At 45.2% G+C, this 19,541-nt stretch overlaps 1 protein-coding gene across 6 annotated transcripts in view; it reads right to left on the reverse strand.

Annotated features, from left to right (window-relative positions):
* The window catches only part of PXK (PX domain containing serine/threonine kinase like), a 78,901-nt gene that overhangs the window by 6,858 nt on the left and 52,502 nt on the right, over positions 1 to 19,541 (reverse strand). For 3 of the 6 annotated variants that reach the window (XM_047690845.1, XM_047690883.1, XM_047690864.1), the window contains 8 exons: positions 19,284 to 19,445; positions 18,754 to 18,871; positions 17,428 to 17,506; positions 14,215 to 14,263; positions 7,806 to 7,883; positions 7,186 to 7,272; positions 6,453 to 6,522; positions 3,764 to 3,823 (listed from right to left, as the gene is read on the reverse strand). In XM_047690845.1, coding sequence (XP_047546801.1) covers positions 3,764 to 3,823; positions 6,453 to 6,522; positions 7,186 to 7,272; positions 7,806 to 7,883; positions 14,215 to 14,263; positions 17,428 to 17,506; positions 18,754 to 18,871; positions 19,284 to 19,445 — 703 coding nt within the window. Of the gene's footprint in view, positions 1 to 3,763; positions 3,827 to 6,452; positions 6,523 to 7,185; positions 7,273 to 7,805; positions 7,884 to 14,214; positions 14,264 to 17,427; positions 17,507 to 18,753; positions 18,872 to 19,283; positions 19,446 to 19,541 lie in introns of all 6 variants that reach the window. The other 3 variants (XM_047690836.1, XM_047690872.1, XM_047690855.1) reach the window with 1 other exon arrangement.

Below are 19,541 nucleotides of genomic sequence, written 5' to 3' on the forward strand. Positions count from 1 at the left end.
AAACACTCTTTTGCAAACCTGTTTTAAAAAGAAACCACACACACACACAATAGCAAGACAACAGGGCTATCTATTCCCAAAGAGAGTGCCGGGGGTGTGTGTGTGTGTGTGTGTGTGTGTGTGTGTGTGTGTGTAAACAGGGACCTTCTAAACTACTCAGTTCTAGGAATACAAAGTGTAAACACAAGTTGGTGCTATTTACCATGAAATAAGTCAGGACAAAGAATTTTAAAGCTCTTGAAAGAGTGACTTTCCAGAGGCAGGAAGTATAACCTTCAGCAGAAAAGAGAGGAATGGTCTCACTGAAAATGTAAGAATTGAAGCAGAAGTTTTAGAGAATCTCACTCCTCCCAAAGGAATGACCAGCAGACCTAGGGAAATGGCATTTCTTCCATCAATCTGGTAAGGACCTCAGGAAGAGGAGCCATAGCAGGAGGGGCAGTAAGGAATGGGGGAGGCCCTAGCCCCTATCTGCTTGCTGGAAAGAGCTCATGAGAGGCAGACCGCTTAGCTTAGAATCCTATGTCCTGCCCCTTACTAAAAGTCAGGGAGCCTAAGACCATTGCCAGCTATCACAAACGTGCTTAAAGCTGACATTTTTCGGGAGGAAGACAATGTGACCAATGGAACTTGCCTAAGTTGATCTGTTGCTGAGCAAACGGGATCCCCAGTGGATTTACAGTATGCTTGATTAGAAGAGACAATGAGACAATCTCACCTTAACTCTGACCTTTTTGCCCTTGACAGAGGAGGGAGCCAACACCCAGACATGTAAAGTGATTGATCAAGGTCTCCTGATAAGGAACAGTGTATCGAGGGCTTATGTATGCCAGGTGCTGTTCTAACCCCATACACATGGAATGTGCTGGATCCTCATAAAAACTCCTGTAGGCAGGCACTGTTACTATCCTCACTGACAAATGAGAAACCAGAAGCAAAAGGGAGGCCAACTGTCTTGCCCAAGGTCCCAGAACTAGCAAGTGTTCACCCTCAAGTTTAGGTTCCCTGGCCCAAAGCATAGTTCCCAAGGGCTCCCAGACTGAGTTGTGTTTGAGATGCTACCTTGAGCAGGAATTGTTAGTTGAATACTATCCTTGAAAGTGAAGATTTTTCCTTCCTTTATTGAGAAAACTGCCTTTTATCATAAAGCTAGAAGACACTATTCTTCACTTGGTTCCCAGATAAGCATGCCTTTTTTTTTTTTAAATGATAAACTTGGCCTAGAAATAAAGACATAAATTGGAGTAAATGTGATTCCAGCAACAAGATGGGCAGCGTGCAGAGAAGCAGTGAGAAAGATGAGCCCACTGAGAAGCTTGGCCTCCTGTCCTAGAAGGTGGATCAGTCTAGGCAGGGACCGACCAGCCAGAAGATGCCACCCATAGGCTGGGAGTCTGCTCTCACCCAGCAGAGGCCTTGAAGGCAGAGCAAACCCAGGCAAACCAGCAACAAGGATTTACCAAGCAACAAACACAGGCACAGCAGCACCAAGCCACTACCTGTCTGTGGCTCCCTTCTGCCTTGCACAGAACAGAAGCTGGTGCACTAGTTTTTTAGGTGGAGATTCTCTACTGAAAGAAGGGAAATACTGAGAGGAGAAAAATCACCAGAGTTGGACCCCAAGGAAAGCACTTGTTTAATCGTGTCTAGTTCTTGGAGTTCTTGAGAGGCACTGGAAATGGGACTCCATATGAGCGAGGGCCCTGTCTGTCTATTCATCCCTGTAACCCAGGACCAACCACGGTGTCCAGCACATTTCAGGCTCTCATTCAACGCATCCTGAGTAACCGAATGAATAAACTCACCGTTTAGGGCCTGAAATGCTGGGTTGACAAGCGAATGCTAATCATTTTTAAGAAATGCATTACAGTAAGTGCCCAGCAGAGGTCAGAGTAGAGTCTTCAGGGCTGAGACAGTTCAACAAATCGTGAGAGGAGATAAAGGAAAGGAGCCAGTGTTTGCTGGAACCTACCACCTCTGCCAGGCTTTGTGCTCGGGGCTTCACACCTTTTCCCTCTCAATCTGTACAACTCCCTTTCAGAATAGTCCGATCAAATTCACAGTAACGCCCCCTGCCACTCCCACTCACCTCAACATTTTTCCAACATTGCCTCCAATTACAAAAGATCCCTTTTTCTTCTCTCATTCTAAAAATGTCCTCATCTCATGTAAAGCTGCTACAGTATGAGCCAGCTTGAATTCAAAACACAGGTAAAATCAGAGGGTTCACGAAAAAATCCAAATAGATTGAGAATTCCCCAAGGCATTTAAAAATGAGAACTGGAAGTTAACTTCCCACAACCACTCTAATGCATACAGTAGGTGCTCTGTAGAACTAAAGAGACATCTCATGTATTAAAGAAGCATTTATGGATTCTCACTCTTTATTCTCTCAATTTCCTTCAAATGTCTAAGTGGTATAAAATTAATATCCTTTCTTCCATTAAATGGCTCAACACGACAACACGATCTGGGCAGTGGAGTTTCCCCAGAAATTTCTGACTAGCCTATACAAGTCACCCCTACACAAGAGAGAGAAGACTGTATTCTTTCTTGAACAATACTTAGGGGCTTTCTTGTAAAAGCTGCTTATAAAGTCGGCCAGGGAAAAGAATATCATTCCCATGAACCAGGTACTTGGCTCCTCAAAACGGGTCCTGGCCCAGAACACTCAGCAGCAAGCCACCAGGGACCATCCTCAGTCAGCAAGAGGAGACATCACCAGCCAGAAGTAAGCCGTGCAAACTATTCCCTTTACACTTGCTTGTCATTTTCTCAGGAAAGTCAGTTAGAAGATTTGAGAGCAGATGGGTAACGTTCTTGATAGCTCCTGGGTGCTGCCTTAGGCCTTAATGAATATGGAACTGTCAACTCATAAATCAACCCCAGGCAGTGACCCTCCCTCCAGACAGCTGCAGCAACTCTTCCAAGCACAGCTGACAAGCTCTGAAAGGCAAAACCAGCTCCTCTAATGTTGAGAACATCTGGTTCCCTTAAGAAGTGAAAAGAAATACTGGTCCCCCAGTGTGTTTTTCTGAGGCATGCAAAATGGTCAGAAAGAGATACTAATTCAAAAAAGAAAGAGGGAAAGAATAAGAGACTATTCTTATAAATATTCCCCAAGATCAATTCTTTCTATGCTTTTTTCAAACCAAACTCATGGTAATCTGATTGAATTCGCAAGGACAAAACAAAGACTAGTCACAGAAAACTACCCTGGCAAGTAAACACATTACAGAGCAGAAGAGAGAACCAACAGTCACCAGGAAAGCAGAAGCTGGGTGGTTCTGTTGCTCCCACACCTTGGGCATTTCACCAGTGCTGCTCGGTGACAAAACGACATTGTGGCTGGGCTCCCCAAGGCGAGAGCTCTGGCAGGACAAGGCGCCCCAGCAGTGGCACAACTGTTTCAATCGGCTCAGCACGTACTGGACAAGACCTGATCTGAGAGCGCCAAATCCTAACCACTAGACCACCAGGGAGCATCAAGACCTGATCTGAGGAGCCCAGCATGAGGCCTTTCAGCACAAGAGCAGGCTGGAGGTGGAGGGTGGCTGCTGCCTCTGAAACCAACTATTTCACTCCCTGTGAAGTGGGACTTGGGACACCAAGACCCTCAGCTCTCCCAGTGTGCACTCCCCCGGGGTTCCCTGGAGACGGCTGACCCCTGCAACGCTTGTGCCTGGGCCAGAAGGCAAAGGGCCCCACTTCTCCTCCTATTGGGTGAGAGGAGGGGGGCAGGGACTGTGGCTTCATCACTCACCTGCTGTAGAGGGTGGAGTCGGTGACGACGGGGATGTGAGAGGTGAGCTGGCCCCAGATCCTGCTAAAAGGAAACACAGACAAACCTTCCTGGGGACCAAAGACAGACATCTGGAATCTGGCCTGAGCAGGGCACCCACTGTTGTCTGAGAATCTGCACTTGGCTGAGTGGGTGGGTCTTGTGGTAAAAGGTGGGGAGGGACAGAGAATTCAGAGCCTGGACCCAGTGACCTCAGGTTTCCCCCAGGGTGCAGGCTATGCTTCATCCCCAGGCCACTAAGGGCTCCCTGCCACCCGCTGCCTTCTACGCCCTGCCTGGGTTGAAACCAACTCTGAGCGGTCGACGGCTTGTGCAGTTGGCTATGGTATCTCCTCCTGACACAGCCTCTGTCCCTGCATAATGAATGACAAACGACAGTGGCCACAAGTGGTACAGGGGACAAAGCCATCCAGGGGAAGCCACTCTAGAGGAAGCAAGAATTCTCCACAGCATCCAACTAGCAGTGCTCTCTGCAGAAGTTCCATTTAATCAGCAGCTACACTCAACTAGGTAGGGTCAGCCTGTTTGGTTTGTGGATCACCTAGGCCTCTTCTTAGATGAAATCCAGTAAGAACCTTCTTTTCCATTAAAACAACCTGCATATTCCCATATTCTCAGCATCTCCCCTTTGCTCAGGAGTCCCCAGAGAATATCCTGCTGGCCTGACATGAAAGCAGCCCAAAGAACAGAGAGGTTCCTACATAAGCCTTTCTGTGGCCATGGGAAGCCCCCTCCCCATGACAGAGGTCCTCTGGAGTGAGTGACCAAAGCTCCAGGGAGGGCAGCGATCAGGCCTCTGAGAAGCCTCCAACCATCACCTCACCTACCACCCACAGGACAGGCTGGGCACAGCACGGACACTGGGCGTAAGTAGAAACATCCCAGTTAAACCACATCTCCCTCAAGCGGAGTAGCTTTTCTCTGTTCACAATATTCTCTCACCTCCCTATAAACAGGAGAGGTGTTTTACTGAAAAATGAGGTAAAACCCAATGCATCCTGTGTTTCTATTGCTTTCCAGTGCTGACGGAGATATGTAAAGGGGAGAAGATTGCACTTGTGATTCCAATGGGGTCTGGAGATGATCTGTCCATTTCCACCAATGGCTACATGGCTTTCCTGAACTTCTTGAGGGCGTGGCGGGGTCTTGGGAGTCCGTGGAGTCTCATCCGGGTGCATGGGGCCCAGAGCCTCACAGGCAGGAAGGGCCTCGGGAAGGTGGAGAACACTGAGCCAGGCTTTCTCTGCGTTCTAAGGAATGAGCCGCTGGACAGAGTATCTGTCCAACATGCTGGGTGGAGACATGAGTCTCAGCCTAACGCTGATGATGACTGGCCCATATCCATTTCATCAACTGTGGAGAAAGGAGACCTCCAACTCTGGAACTGCCCACTGGCCACAGCAGCCATTATCCCTGAGGAGCCAGCCTGGTCTTCACTGGGGGCCTCCCCACCTCTCTCCCTTCTGCAGCTCAAGTCTGCAGGCAGTGGTGTCAGCACATTCCCACCTCTTCCTGAAGTCCACGACCTTCCCTGACAGCCCCGCTCCCGACTTCCAGCCCCACCTGCACCGCCTGCCATCTCTGGCTGCGGCTGGTCCAGGACTCACGTCCTATGCGCCCTGGCAGGCATCTCTTCACTGACTGCGCGGGGAAGACCCGAGCAGGCACGAGCTGTGAACACCCTCCATGTCCTCCCTTCCTTCCACTTTTAAATGCTTCTGCCTCTTCATCCAGCTCTCCTGGGTCCTGCCTCCTAGGAAGAGATGGACGAGCTTCCTCTTCGGTGAGGCTGACAGCTGGGCTCCTGAGCCTAACCTCTTGGCCTTCTGGCCTCCCGGTCGCTCTCTCTTGCACATCTTCAGCTTCTCCCTCTCTGCTCAGCCCTTCTCCTGCCTCAAAGTATATGCAGCTATCCCTCAACCTAACAAAACCTCCCCTCTCCTTGGCCCTCCAGGCTAAGGTGAAGCTGTGCGGGTTCGAATGAAGCCATGCCCTCTCTATGTGGAACTCTATCTCACAGATTCATAAGGTGGAAGGAAAAAAAAGATTCATAGGATGCATAAGGTAGAAAAACTGAAGTCCCCAAAGGATTTTTCAATCTGGCCCTGATTTCCAAAGATGGAGATACCAAGGTCCACAAACAGCGGGGCTAGGCGAGGGGCAGCCAGGAGCGGGTGAGAGGACCATGCTCTGCGCCACCCCAGCCCTTCTGGAATGATGCTCTTTGCCACCCCCGCCACCACACCCACACACTGTTCAGTGCTTTCCTCAACCCACGTATAAGGGCACTTCCTCCCACCATGTAGTGACCAGAGTAGAGGGCAAGACTCAGGGTCGTTTCTATTCGAGAAGGTTCTATTAACAAACAGGAGGCCTCGTGTTGTAAGTTGGGTTGGTTTTTCATCCATGCCTCATGCCCATCTTTGATCAAGTCTCACCATCAGTGCAGAGGCTGGGTTACCCCATAACCTGAGGATTCTTCAGCACTTGAGTCCTCTGAGCCTGTGAATGCTGTCACAATTCTTTACTAGGGGCAGGGTTCTCTTGTTCCCTACATTGCTCAGTGTCTGGCCACTAGAAGCCAAAAACTCTTGACTCCTCATCCTGACCCGTGGGCCCGGAGGCCCCACTACAATCTATAACCAGTTACCTGAATTATTGGAGTTGCTGTATTTTGCTGAATGCTCTTCACTGTTCTCAATCGCAGATCGTTTTGACTTCTTTAAAAATAAGAGAGAGAGATGGAGGGCAGCAAAGGATAAACACACTGAAGCCGAGAGTTAGAACACAAATATTTTCCAGGCACATAGTGAAACTAACTACATACGAGGTCATATTTGGCCTCATAACTTAATATAGTTAAGAAGCCATGAGCCACAACCAAAAAGGGGAATAAAACCAAGAATGCTGAGTTTACTCTCTCAGGCCAGTCATTCTCCCCAATTACATTAGGCTGTAATCATCCCAGCAAGCCAGGAAACTATACGGTCCATTTCTCCACTGATATTATGCGGCTCTTTTTTAAAAGCTGCAAATCAGTCATCTGGAAATAGTTTTAGCTTTCAAGGAGATATAGCACAAAATCTTGTCATTAACTAAATGTGCACTATTAACCTACAGCTTTCTTCACATGTAGCCAAGAATTTGCAAAGAGGGGATGCCTGGGTGGCTCAGTTGGTTAAGCATCTGCCTTCGGCTCAGGTCATGATCTCAGCGTCCTGGGATCAAGCCTGGCCATCTGGCTCCCTCCTCAGGGGGGAGCCTGCTTCTCCCTCTCCCCCACTCATGCCTTCTCTCTTTCTCTCATAAATAAAAAAAAAAATCTTAAAAAAAAAAAAAAAAAAAAAAAGAATTCACAGAGAATCCAGAGACACCATGCTTACCTTTCGAGCTAAAATCTTTCTCTTTTTCCTTTCTTCTTCAGATCCATGGTGAGACTGAGCTCTTGTCAGTCTTCGATGCTGGTGAATCTTTGAGAGACCACAATTCATCACAAATGTAAGTGTATCCTACATCAGTGAAAATCTCTAACATGTTTTGCCAAATCAAGTTATTTTGGATGAAAATTTTGTCCTTCCTCAGCCTGTCACCTCCAAGCCTGGGTCTGGATGTCTGAGAGAAGAGTCTGCCAGAAGCTGAAGATCTTTCTCCTTTCCCTCTGTGCCTTCCTGCCCTTTGCTCCTCTATGGAAGACAAGTGTGGCTCCCAGCACCTTCAGAGCAAGGACGTGTGGCCCCTACCTCTACCCAGCCTGCCCCAATCATAAAGGAAGACCATGTGTTATGGATGTGCTTGTCTCCCCCACAGGCTCAGCACCTTGAGGGCAGGACTTGTGAAGTAATCGGCAACCTCACAACATTGAGCATGCAGCCTGGTTCAGAGCAAGGATGCAAGAAATGTTTAGGGAATGAACAACCAGTCAAAGGTAAGTCACCGTGAATACAGCGGCAAAGGATGGGGACACTAAAAGATCAAAAGCCAGTAAGGAGCTAGTAACGTGTACCTGTTTCTGTTCTTCAATTAGTCTTTTCTCTATACATTCTTTGGCGATTCTCAATGCCTCTTTTAACTTTGTGGGGATCTGAAAGAAGAGAAAGTACATAACCCACTGAGTAAAATGGCCAGAGATTCTCTTAAGCCCTGGTTTTAATACAGGACTTAATTGGTTGGTTATCACGAAGAAGGGAGTCTGCAGTAGAGCCAGGGGGGGCCTGAGTGGCTCAGTGGGTTAAAGCCTCTGCCTTAGGCTCAGGTCATGGTCTCAGGGTCCTGGGATCGAGCCCCGCATCGGGCTCTCTGCTCAGCTGGGAGCCAGCTTCCCTTCCTCTCTCTCTGCCTGCCTCTCTGCCTATTTGTGATCACTGTCTGTCAAATAAATAAATAAAATCTTAAAAAAAAAAAAAAAAAAAAGAACCAGTCACAGGTACCCACTTGAATACTATCCATCCCCACCATGCTCACTGTAGTACCATTTTTTAGTAATGAATATATGAAACATGTAAATAAACACATGTTTCAAGTAACTCAAGGGGCTCCAAATGGCAAAACAATCTTGAAACAGAAGATTGAAATTGGAAGCATCACACTTCTCGATTTCAAAATATATTACAAAACTACAATAATCAAAATAATATTCTATTGGCATACAAACAGATACATGGAACAAGAGGACAGAATAGAGAGCCTAGAAATAAAATTCTCATGTGGTATAAGGTGAAATGATATTTGAGCAGGGTGCCAAAAATACACGGTAGAGAAAGGACAGAGTCTTCAATAAATGGTGCTGGGAAAATTTAATGTGAAAGAATGAAGCTGGACCCTTACCTTATGCCATGTGCAAAAATTAACTCAAAACTGGACTGAAGACCTGAAACTATAAAACTCCTAGAACACAACAGAAGCTTTAAGATATTGGATCTGACAATGATTTTGGATAAGACCCCAAAAGCACAGTCAAGAAAAGCAAAAACAGACAGATGGAACTTTCTAGAAACTTCTGCATATCAAAGGAAATAATCAGTAGAGTAAAAAGGAACTTATGGTATGGGAGGAAATAACTGGGAATCATATATTTAACAAGGGGTAAGAGCCAAAATATACAAAGAACTCTTATAATCTGACAAAAGAAAATAAATAACCTGATGGAAAAAAACGGATGTGTCACAAAAAAATAGATTGTATCAGAATAAAGCTTGAAAAAAAAAAAGATTAGAAAATCTAAGAGGAAAAAAACAAAAAAACAAAAAACAGGCAAAGGACCTGAAGAGACATTTCCTCAAAGAAGATTTAACAATGGGCAACAAGTGTATGAAAAGACTACTCAACATCTCTCATTAGAGGACTGTTAATCGAAACCATGCTGAGATACCACCTCACACACATTAGGATGGTCATTATTGCAAAAGCAGAAAATAACAAGTGTTGGCGAGGACAGGGAGAAATTGGAGCCCTCATGCACTGACAGTGGGAACGTAAAATGGTGTGGCTGCTGTGGAAGACACCACAAAGTTTCTCGAAAGGCTAAAAATAGAAATACCACATGATCTAGCAATCTCACTTCTGGGTACATATCCCAAAGACTGGAAAGCAGGGTCCTGAAGAGATATGTGCACACCCAAGTTCACTGCATTATTCACAATAGCTGAGAGGTGAAAAAAGTTCAAATGTCCATCGATAGAGGAATGGATAAACAAAATGTGGTATGTGCATACAGTAGAATAGTATTCAGCCTTCAAAAAGAAGAGAAAAGAAAAGAAATCCTGGGGAACCTGAATGGCTCAGTGGGTTAAGTGTCTGCTTTCGGTTCAGGTCATGTTCTCAGGCCCTGGGATCGAGCCCCACATTGGGCTTCCTGCTCAGCAGGGAATTTGTTTCTCCCTCTCTCTTTGCTCTCTCCTTCTCTCTCAAATAAATAAATAAAATCTCAGGAAAAAAAAAAAAAGACATCTTGTTACATGAACACAGAGGACATTACACTGAGTGAAATGAGCCAGTCACAAAAGAACAAATACTGTAAGCTTCCGGGTATATAAGCCATCTGAAATAGTCAAAGTTATGGAAGCAGAAAGAAGTGTATTTGCCAAGGGCTGGGGATGGGTTAATGGGGGAGTTGTCTGATGGGTCTTGAGTTTCAGTTACTGAGATAAAAATGTTCGAGGAGTATGTTACACAACAAATATGAACACAGTTAACAGTACTAAAGTGTACACTTAAAAATGGTTAAGAGGGGGGCGCCTGGGTGGCTCAGTGGGTTAAGCCTCTGCCTTTGGCTCAGGTCATGGTCTCAGAGTCCTGGGATCGAGCCCCACGTGGGGCTCTCTGCTCAGCAGGGAGCCTGCTTCCCCCGTCTCTCTGCCTGCCTCTCTGCCTACTTGTGATCTCTCTCTGTCAAATAAATAAATAAAACCTTTTTAAGAAAATGGTTAATAGGATAACTTTTATGATTTTTTATCATAATGAAAATAAAAAATATATACAGCTTATTGGAATACACACAAACCAATTCAATTAATTATCATATTTTATAACTTCAGAGAAATTTTCTCTATGAAAGATTTATTTTCTGTATTTCATAAGCTTAAGCTTTTTCCTGCCAGAAGATATTCTTTTTTTTTTTTTTTGAGAGCTAGAGGGTGGAGCAGAGGGAGAGAGAGAATCCTAAGCAGGCTCCAGCACAGAGCCCGATGTGGGGCTTGATCCTACAATCCTGAGATGATGAGCTGAGCTGAAATCAAGAATCGGATGCTCAACGGACTGAGCCTCGCAGGCGCCCCCTGCCAGAAGATACTCTTCCGGAAGATACTCTTCTAGCCTGGTACCTGGTATGCTTCTGAGCCTGTTGTTTCTTCAGGCCTGGGAAACAGACAGCTGGATCATGTTCAACTTTCTGTCTCTATTCTTCTTCTTCTTTTTTTTTTTTTTTAAGATTTTATTTATTTGACAGACAGAGACCACAAGTAGGCAGAGAGGCAGGCAGAGAGAGAGGAGGAAGCAGGCTCCCTGCTGAGCAGAGAGCCCGATGCGGGGCTCAATCCCAGGATCCTGGGATCATGACCTGAGCCAAAGGCAGAGGCTTTAACCCACTGAGCCACCTAGGCGCCCCTGTCTCTATTATTCTTTTAAAAATTAAAATTTAAAAACCTTTGAATAGGTAATGTGGTTCAAAATTCAAAGATATGAAAGGATACATACACAGTAAAGAGTCTGCCAATGCGTTCTCCTTCATGGAGGCAACCAATGTCACCAGTTTCTTGTGTATCTTTCCAGAAAGAATGTACATACACAAGAAATTAACCTTGATTTTTAAATCACGTTGTCATTGTTGCACAGACTCTCTGGTTCAGAGAAAGAACAAGGTCTAGTAATAATTCCTAGGCTGGACAGGGTTGGGGAGAGCATATTTATTTACAAGGCCAAATGTATCTCCTGGGGAGTTTCAGTGAAGAAGAGATGGATTTAAATGTTTTTCTTTCCTACTTCAGATTCAAACAAGCTATTTTTGTCAAACTCCTATGACTGGCAAAACAGGACAAAGGAAAATGTTTTCCTCTCCTGTACAATCTTCTGACCCCACCTTGTTTTTGTTTTTCCTAAACGAATTTCATCATAATAATATCACACGTTCTTCTGGAATATGGAGAGGAGGAAGAATCCCCCTTCATCCTACTGCCCAGAACAGAACTGACCTCGAGCCCTGAGGAGAGCCAGTCCTGCCCCCCGACGCCGCCCAGGTGCCCATATGGGCCATCTCAGTTGACCAAGAACAATAAACAGGTGTTACTCACCATTTGTACACACTGAGTAAACATCAACTCAAAGACCAGGCCCACAGATGAGAGATCTCAAATAGGAGTTGTTTTGCTCCCTTCCCTCTCTAGGGGACATTTGCTGATTTTTGAAGACATTTTTTATCATTACAATGTCTGGGGTGGAAGGGAAGTGCTGTTTGCATCTAGTGGGTACAGGCCAGGGAAGTTGCTTCATGTCCAACAATGCACAAGACCACCCCACAACAAACTATCTGATCCAAAATGTCAAATGTTGTGTATGATGGGACACCTGGGTGGCTTAGTCGGTTAAGCATCTGCCCTTGGCTCACGTCACGATCCCAGAGTTCTGGGATCGAGCTCCCCATGGGGCTTCCTGCTTAGTGGGGAGCCTGCTTTTTCCTCTCCCTGCTGTTCTCCCTGCTTGTGCTTTCTCTCTGACAAATAAATAAAATCTTTAAAAAAAAAATGTCATGTCTCAAAAAAAAAATGTCATGTCTGAGAAAAGCAGCCATAGAAAAATGGCTAGTATAAAAAAAAAAAAAAAAAAAGCAAAGTAAGGCATCATCCTGAGTTTTTTCGGGTTCTAAAGCCCCTACTCGTCCCGTGATACCACACAACGCTGCTACTTCCCAGGATTTTCCTTGCTGACTTTCTGCTAGACAAGTTATTCTTTTTACACATTGTATTTTTATCTTGCTTGTCTTTCCACCTTAGCCCAAATAGTCGTTTTCCATGCTACTACAATGTCTTTATAAATTTTACTTTCATTAGATAAAAAAACATTTTGTCAAACAGATATACCATAAATTCTTAAATTAGTCCCTCATTACAGAGTATTTAGATTGTTTTCAAGTGCTCGCTTTGGCAGCACAGATACTAGAATGTTTTCAAATTTTCACTATTATAAACTCTGGACCTAAACTTCCAGTTATAAAATTAATAAGCCACATTCATTACAAGAGGATATAGTCGATATTTTAATGACTTTGTGTGGTGATAGATGATAACTAGACTTATTGTTGGGATCATTTCATAATATATAAAAAATAACAAGTCACTTTGATGTACACAAACTAAGAGGATATTGCATGTTACCTGTATGTCAATTAAAAAAAAATACTGTACCTTCTCTTGTTTGATTAAAAAAAGCACTAACTTGACACACAGATGGCCAACATCTAATGAGAAGGTGCTCAACATCACTAATCACGGAAATGCAAATCAAAACCACAGGAGGTATCACCTAACATCTGTTGCAATGGTTAGCATCACAAAGACAAGATAACAACTGCTGGAGAGGATGTGGAGAAAAAAGAAGCCTTTATACTATAGGTGGAGATGTAAATTGGGAAAATAGTATGGAGGCTCCTCAAAAAATTAAAAATAGAACTACCAAATGATTCAGCAATTCCACTTCTGGCTATTTATCTGAAGGATATGAAAACACTGAATCAAAAAGATATGCACTGGGGCGCCTGGGTGGCTCAGTGGGTAAAAGCCTCTGCCTTCAGCTCAGGTCATGGTCCCAGGGTCCTGGGATCGAGCCCCACACCGGGCTCTCTGCTCAGCAGGGAGCCTGCTTCCTCCTCTCTCTGCCTGCTTCTCTGCCTACTCTGATCTCTGTCTGTCAAATAAATAAATAAAATCTTAAAAAAAAAAAAAAAAGATATGCACTTCCATGTTCACTGCAGCATTATTTATACCACGACATGGAAACAATGGTAGTCTAAGTATCATCAATGGATGAATGGATTAAGAAAATGTGGGTATATACAATGGAATATTACTTGGCCATAAAAAGGAAATCCTGGGATGCCTGGGTGGCTCAGTCGGTTAAGCAGCTGCCTTCTACTCAGGTCTTGGTCCCAGGGTCCTGGGATCGAGTCCCCCATCGGGCTCCCTGCTCAGCGTGCAGACTGCTTCTCCCTCTCCTTCTGCCTCTCCCCCTGCTCCTGCTCACTTGCACTCTCTCTCAAATAAATAAATAAATAAATAAGGAAATCCTTCCCTTTGCAACAACATGAATAGAGCTTGGGGGCATTATGCTAAGTGAAATAAGTTGGAGAGAGAAAGACGAATACCATATGATCTCATTTATATGTGGGCTCTAAAAACAAAACCAAACCTGAACTCACAGAGAACACACTGTCACAGAGAACAGAATGGCGGTTGCCAGATCGGGAGGATGGGGCCGATGAAACAGGTGGAAGGGGCAAAAGGTACAAACTTCCAGTCCCAAAATAAGTTAAGTCATAGGGATATAATGTACAGCATGGTGATTATTATTAAGATACTATATTGTATACTTAGCATGGTGACTATTATTAAGATACTGTGTTGTATACTTTAAAGTTGCTAAGAAAGTAAATCTTTTTTTTTTTTTTAGAAGAAAGTAAATCTTAAAAAGTCTCACCACAAGAAGAAAAGAATTTTAACTATATAAAGTGACAGATGTTAACTAGACTTACTGTGGAGATGACTTCATAATGTACACGAATATCAAGTCATTATGTTGTTGGACATCTGAGACTAACATAATGTGGCATTGTCAATTCTACTTCAATAATTTTTTTAAAAGCACTAAGTTTCAACATCAACTTATATATGTCACAAACCAAAAAAAAATTGTATGATTTGCTTTACCTTAAACTGTGGCTTTTCAGAAGTGGTTAGTAAAACATCACTGAATAATCTGTTAAGAAAAGAAACAAACAAAATCTTTCTTAAGCCAGATGTCCTCTCAGAACAGGATCAAAACAGAATGAGACATCTTTAGGCCATGAGGTTCCCACGTCCCCCAGCCCTGGCCCAGTCCACCATTTCATGCTGATCGACACACTCAAAGTTTGCAGGCCACCCAATGTGACCACAGAAAAAGCTCAGCACCTCCTCACTGCCCCCCAGTATCAGAGGTGCTACCAAGGAGAGACTGGGTCAGCCCTGTACTGAAGACTATTTCCCCACATGGCCAGCGGCAACGGTCCTCTTATGCTATAGAATAAAGTAATAACACACTTTTAAAAATTAGTTTTGCAAATTATTATTTTATTATGTTATTATATTTATATTTATTATATTGTAAATAATTTATGCAGCAGATATTTCTAAACAGAATAACTGATTTTCCCCCTTTTTTATTAAACCCTAGAAAAGGATAAAATTTATTCTGTGGGGGCACAGTCAGTTAAGTGTCCGACTCTTGGTTTCAGTTCAGGTCATGATCTCTGGGTCGTGAGATTAAGCCCTATACTGGGCTCCATGCTCAGTGTGGAGTCTGCTTAAGATGCTCTCTCTCTCTGTCTCCCTTGCCCTCTGCTCCTCCCCCCGCTCTCGCGTTCTCTCTCCTCTAAATAAATAAATCTTAAAATAATTATTCTAGAGCTCAGTAAACTAAAATGTTAAGTAGAAAGGACACTGTTCTGATTGGAATCTAACAAGAAAATAATTTTCTTCTAAGAAGTATTTCTAAATTCTCTTTAAAAAAAAAAAAAAAAACCTGGGGGTGCCTGGGTGGCTCAGTGGGTTAAAGCCTCCTGCCTTCAGCTCAGGTCATGATCTCAAGGTACCTGGGATCAGGCCCTGTATCAGGCTCTCTGCTCAGCAGGGACCCCGGCTTCCCCGCTTTCATCTGCCTGCCTCTCTGCCACTTGTGATCTCTCTCTCTGTCAAAATAAATAAATAAAATCTAAAACAACAACAAACACACAACAACAACCAGGGGGCTCTGGGTGGCTCAGTTGTTTAAGCGTCTGCCTTCAGCTCAGATCATGATCCCAGGGTCCCTACGATCAAGCCCCACATCAAGCTCTCTGCTCATGCGGAAGCCTGCTTCTCCCTCTCCATTCCCCCTGCTTGTGTTCCCTCTCTCGTCAAATAAATAACACAACACAAATACATAAATATTTTTTAAAAGGCAGCTTTTTAGAGTATATCAATTCTCTCTTCCAAAATTATGGACTAGAAACAACAGCATGAGGAATTCTGAGCTTACTTCGTCTAAGACAGTTTGGGGAATTTACACGGTGCTTGGGCAGTGCCCCCATGGCTGTGCAGGAGCCTTGCCTTGAGGAGTCCCCTTTTTAAAAACTAGGAAATACTTCACAAGTAGAATGATACGTTAACTTTTTTCCCACAAGTGCTCCCTGGGTGGCTCTGGCAGTAGAGACAGAAACTCTCCACATCAAGGCCCACAGGCCCATTTACTTCAGAAAACGCATTTTAACTGAACAGAGTTCACGCCTTTTCAAGTATTCTTCTCAAGACTGAAGGCCGCAGGGTAGAAAGACCTCAGTGAGGAAAAAACAATGTGGCTTCCCTTTAGACTTGGATGGCTGGGAGGAGAATGGAAGAGGTCTGGACCATGGGGGCTACATACACAAACCTAAGTACATCAGCACGAATCCGGGTTGTTCCCCAACTACAAAGGCATTTTCTTTATTTTTTATTATTTTTTAAAGATTTTATTTATTTATTTGACAGACAGAGATCACAAGTAGGCAGAGAGGGAAGCAGAGAGAGAGGCATAAGCAGGTTCCCTGCTGAGCAGAGAGCCCGATGCAAGGCTGGATTCCAGGACCCTGGGATCATGACAAGCCGAAGGCAGAGGCTTTAACCCACTGAAGCCACCAGGCACCCCAAAGGCATTTTCTTTTAAAATGAGTTTGTGTGAAAATTGTTTCATTTCCCTAATTGGGTCTATTCTTCCATATTCACACTGTTATTAAAGGTGGCTGCTTGGGAGAGGGACACACCAGTGTCAGCTGAACTTTAAAAGGTCATATCCATGGGCAGGGGCGGGGCGGGGGGCGGCGTCAGGGGTTGGGGCAGCTCCCACACTCTCTGACGGCATGGAGCTTCTCTGAGCTCTGGCCTTATGCATCCAAGCTAAGCCCTGCCCTGCTTCCCCACATCACTGTTTCCTGAGAACATCTGCTATGTGGCAAGCTGGCACAGACGATGCAGTGGGTGTGCCGCGGATATGTGCCACTCACAAAATAGACGCCGAATCAATAGTCCTCATGACTAACATTCGCGAAGCGCTACACCAGGAATGGCCTCATTCACTCCTCCCAACGATCCTCTCCGGAGGGGCCCACTACCAGTCCTATTTCCCAGACGGGGAGCCTCAGCTTCCAGACGCAGGAAAGCTGCCCCAGGTCACCCTCCCCACCCAGAAGTAGGGAGGCTGGGTGCATCCCCAGCTCTGTCTAACCTCAGAGACACCCTTCTCAGCCATGCTGCTGCACTCTCCAAGAAGGGACAGAAAGCACAGCTACAGGCAAAGCCCTGCAGCACTATTTCAATGGTCCTGATGAACTAGTCATAACCTAGTCTAAGGGAGAATAACCCAGTCTAAGGGAGAACGTCTTCTGTGCTCCAAGCCCCTAACACAATGCCTGGTACAAGTCAGATGTGTAACCCATGTTACCCAGGGAGCAGAGGAACAAAGGTGCGTAGGGTGGGCCAGAAACCTGCTGCCCTCCTCCTGGAGGGCACAACCAGCCACAGCTGATGGCCAGTTGGTGCGAGGAACAGGGCCATGAAGGACAGTGCTCCAGCAGGCTGTCCGTCAGAATGTTCTAAGTGGGGGTGGGTGGGTGGGGGCACATGTACACACATATGACGCTAACATCGACAGGGAGAGACACACGTGAAGATGCGGACATCAAGGGACAGCGATCAGATGACAGCAACGAGCAGCTCATGATATCATGCTGCAAGTGACTGACAACAAGCATGTCACTTCGACTCCACAAGGACCACACCTGAGCCTACTATGGCGCCAGGCCCCTGGCTTCGCGGTCCAGCTTTCTACACGGTTAGGAAGGTGACAAACAAGGCGTGTGATCGACTTACGGCATCTGTAAGAGCCGGGAGACGGCAGGCATGCCATTTTTACAGGCTTCACAAGACAGCGTGGACTCCAACACGGCCACTTGAAATGAACAGATACACATTTTAGTTCCACAGAACATGCTGGCAAATCCGCTTGGTGATGAAAAGTTTGACACCACTTGGCAACAACTGTCTGCAGGCTGATCAGGACGGTGTCAAAACTCTTCACGCACAGACAGATGGCATACATGGGGGAGGGGAACGCTGGCAACACCATGTTACCGATGGCTCAAAATAAATGGTTCAGAAACCACATGCTGATAGAAAGCTAAATATATGTCAAAGATAATTGGAGGAAGGATTCCAGATATCATTCATAGAAGTGTTTGCTCTCTTAAAAGAAAAGTAAACACTACACAGAAAATTCTGAACTTGGAAAACATTTTGCTGCTTGCTTTCTTTTTAATCAAAACTGGCATACAAAATGCCAATTGTTGACGTCTCATCATCCAACACCTTGGATGATATAAACAAAAGCAGCCAGATTTTTCTACTCACAGGTCACTGTTCAGTTTCAGCTGTTCGCACTCAACACAGGCCCAGTAGTCTGGGGGCCTGTACTCTTGAACCACTACTTTGACACAAAACTAGCACTTGGCGGGGGGGTTAACTTGCACATCTCATAGGCTCAGTGGTCCGAGAGCTACCCTGCCCTCCCCTCTTCGTGCTGCTCTAATATTGAGTTCTGGGCGGGTCCCTGGATAAGTCTGCATCAGTCCCCATGTCCCGCTCCCAAAAGTGTCTCCCACCTGTCCTCTGGCCCTCCTCAGTCCCCTAAGTAAGGCTGGAAGAACGCCGGGATCCAATCTGCCAGGTGTTTATATTCCTGCCTCCCTTTCCCTGCTCTCAGCCTGCCAGCCTTTTATCTACCAGATGTCCAGCCCATGGCTCTCTTGTCCCTTGCAGGTCCCACTCCAGCCTTGGTCTGGCCCTTGACACCTGCCCCAGTTGAAAGGCTGGCTTCAATTTGCCTGCTCCTAGCTTCTGCTTCTATATCAGACTCGGTCTGGACAGATTTCTCTTTACAACCTCCCGGTTCCAAAATTTGAATGCAGTTACAGTATGTTTCCTGAGGTTTTAGATAGCCCGACAAATGGACAAACCATCTGAATTTTTAGTGAGGTGAATTTAAATAAATCACTCAGACCTGGTTTACTTTTATAAACTGGATTTGGCTGTCTATGGAACATGGCAACTTCCTCTGGGTCCTTCCTGGACTTTGGAAAGGGGGTGAGTAGCTCTGTGGACTACCGGGGCCCATTAGACTCCTTCAAAGCCCATACTGACCCACAGCCATAGACGGTGCAGGAGGGAAGGAATCTACAGGCACTGAGTCTGGCGGTCTTCCATAAGTCATTTCATACAGTAAGTGGCCAAAGCAGTGGACGTCCACGCTTTCCAATGTCTGTGGAAGACAAGAGAGCAGGGTGGTTATCTTTCAGCTTGGCTTTGTGAATCCCAGTGTTCCTTCCCTAGGCTTTCACCAAGAAAAACATGGCCCAGGGGCAACCCCGCTCATTACTGGTAGTGAAAACACAACTCCAAGGCCTTTTGCAAAAGCTCACAGTGCACTGCTCTGACCCAAGGTCCTGGTCCTACTCCCCATTCTTTTCCAGTCCATGATTCTATGTCCCTCCTTATCTCATCTACCATTTCAACGAGGCACTTAAAGATAGAGCGGAACTCTGTGAGAGAACAGAGCCAACAGGCCTGGTCTACCCTGCATATTTCTTACATGGGCAGATCATGGGTCCTGCCAGGGGGATCATTTATACCTAAAAATTAATTTCCTGTTTTCGTTACTTCTAGCAACTTACGTTGATTTTCCTGAATTGTGAGAAATAGGATCGGTAGAAAGAAGGAAGGCCTAATAAGGAATTTTCAAGGTCTAGCAGCCGGCAAGTGTCACCATCGAGCATCACATTGGAGGCGTGAAGATGCCCATAAGGGAATCCCTTGTCATGTAGAAACTTCAGTACCTATTTAAAAAATATGTAGAGGTTACATTTTCCCCCCAACTCATTCAGTTATGAGACAGGTTAAACTTCGTTTTTTAAGTCACTATATTTTGAAAC

Source organism: Lutra lutra, chromosome 1, assembly GCF_902655055.1.
Source record: "Lutra lutra chromosome 1, mLutLut1.2, whole genome shotgun sequence".
In the NCBI taxonomy this organism is placed as follows: Eukaryota; Metazoa; Chordata; class Mammalia; order Carnivora; family Mustelidae; genus Lutra; species Lutra lutra.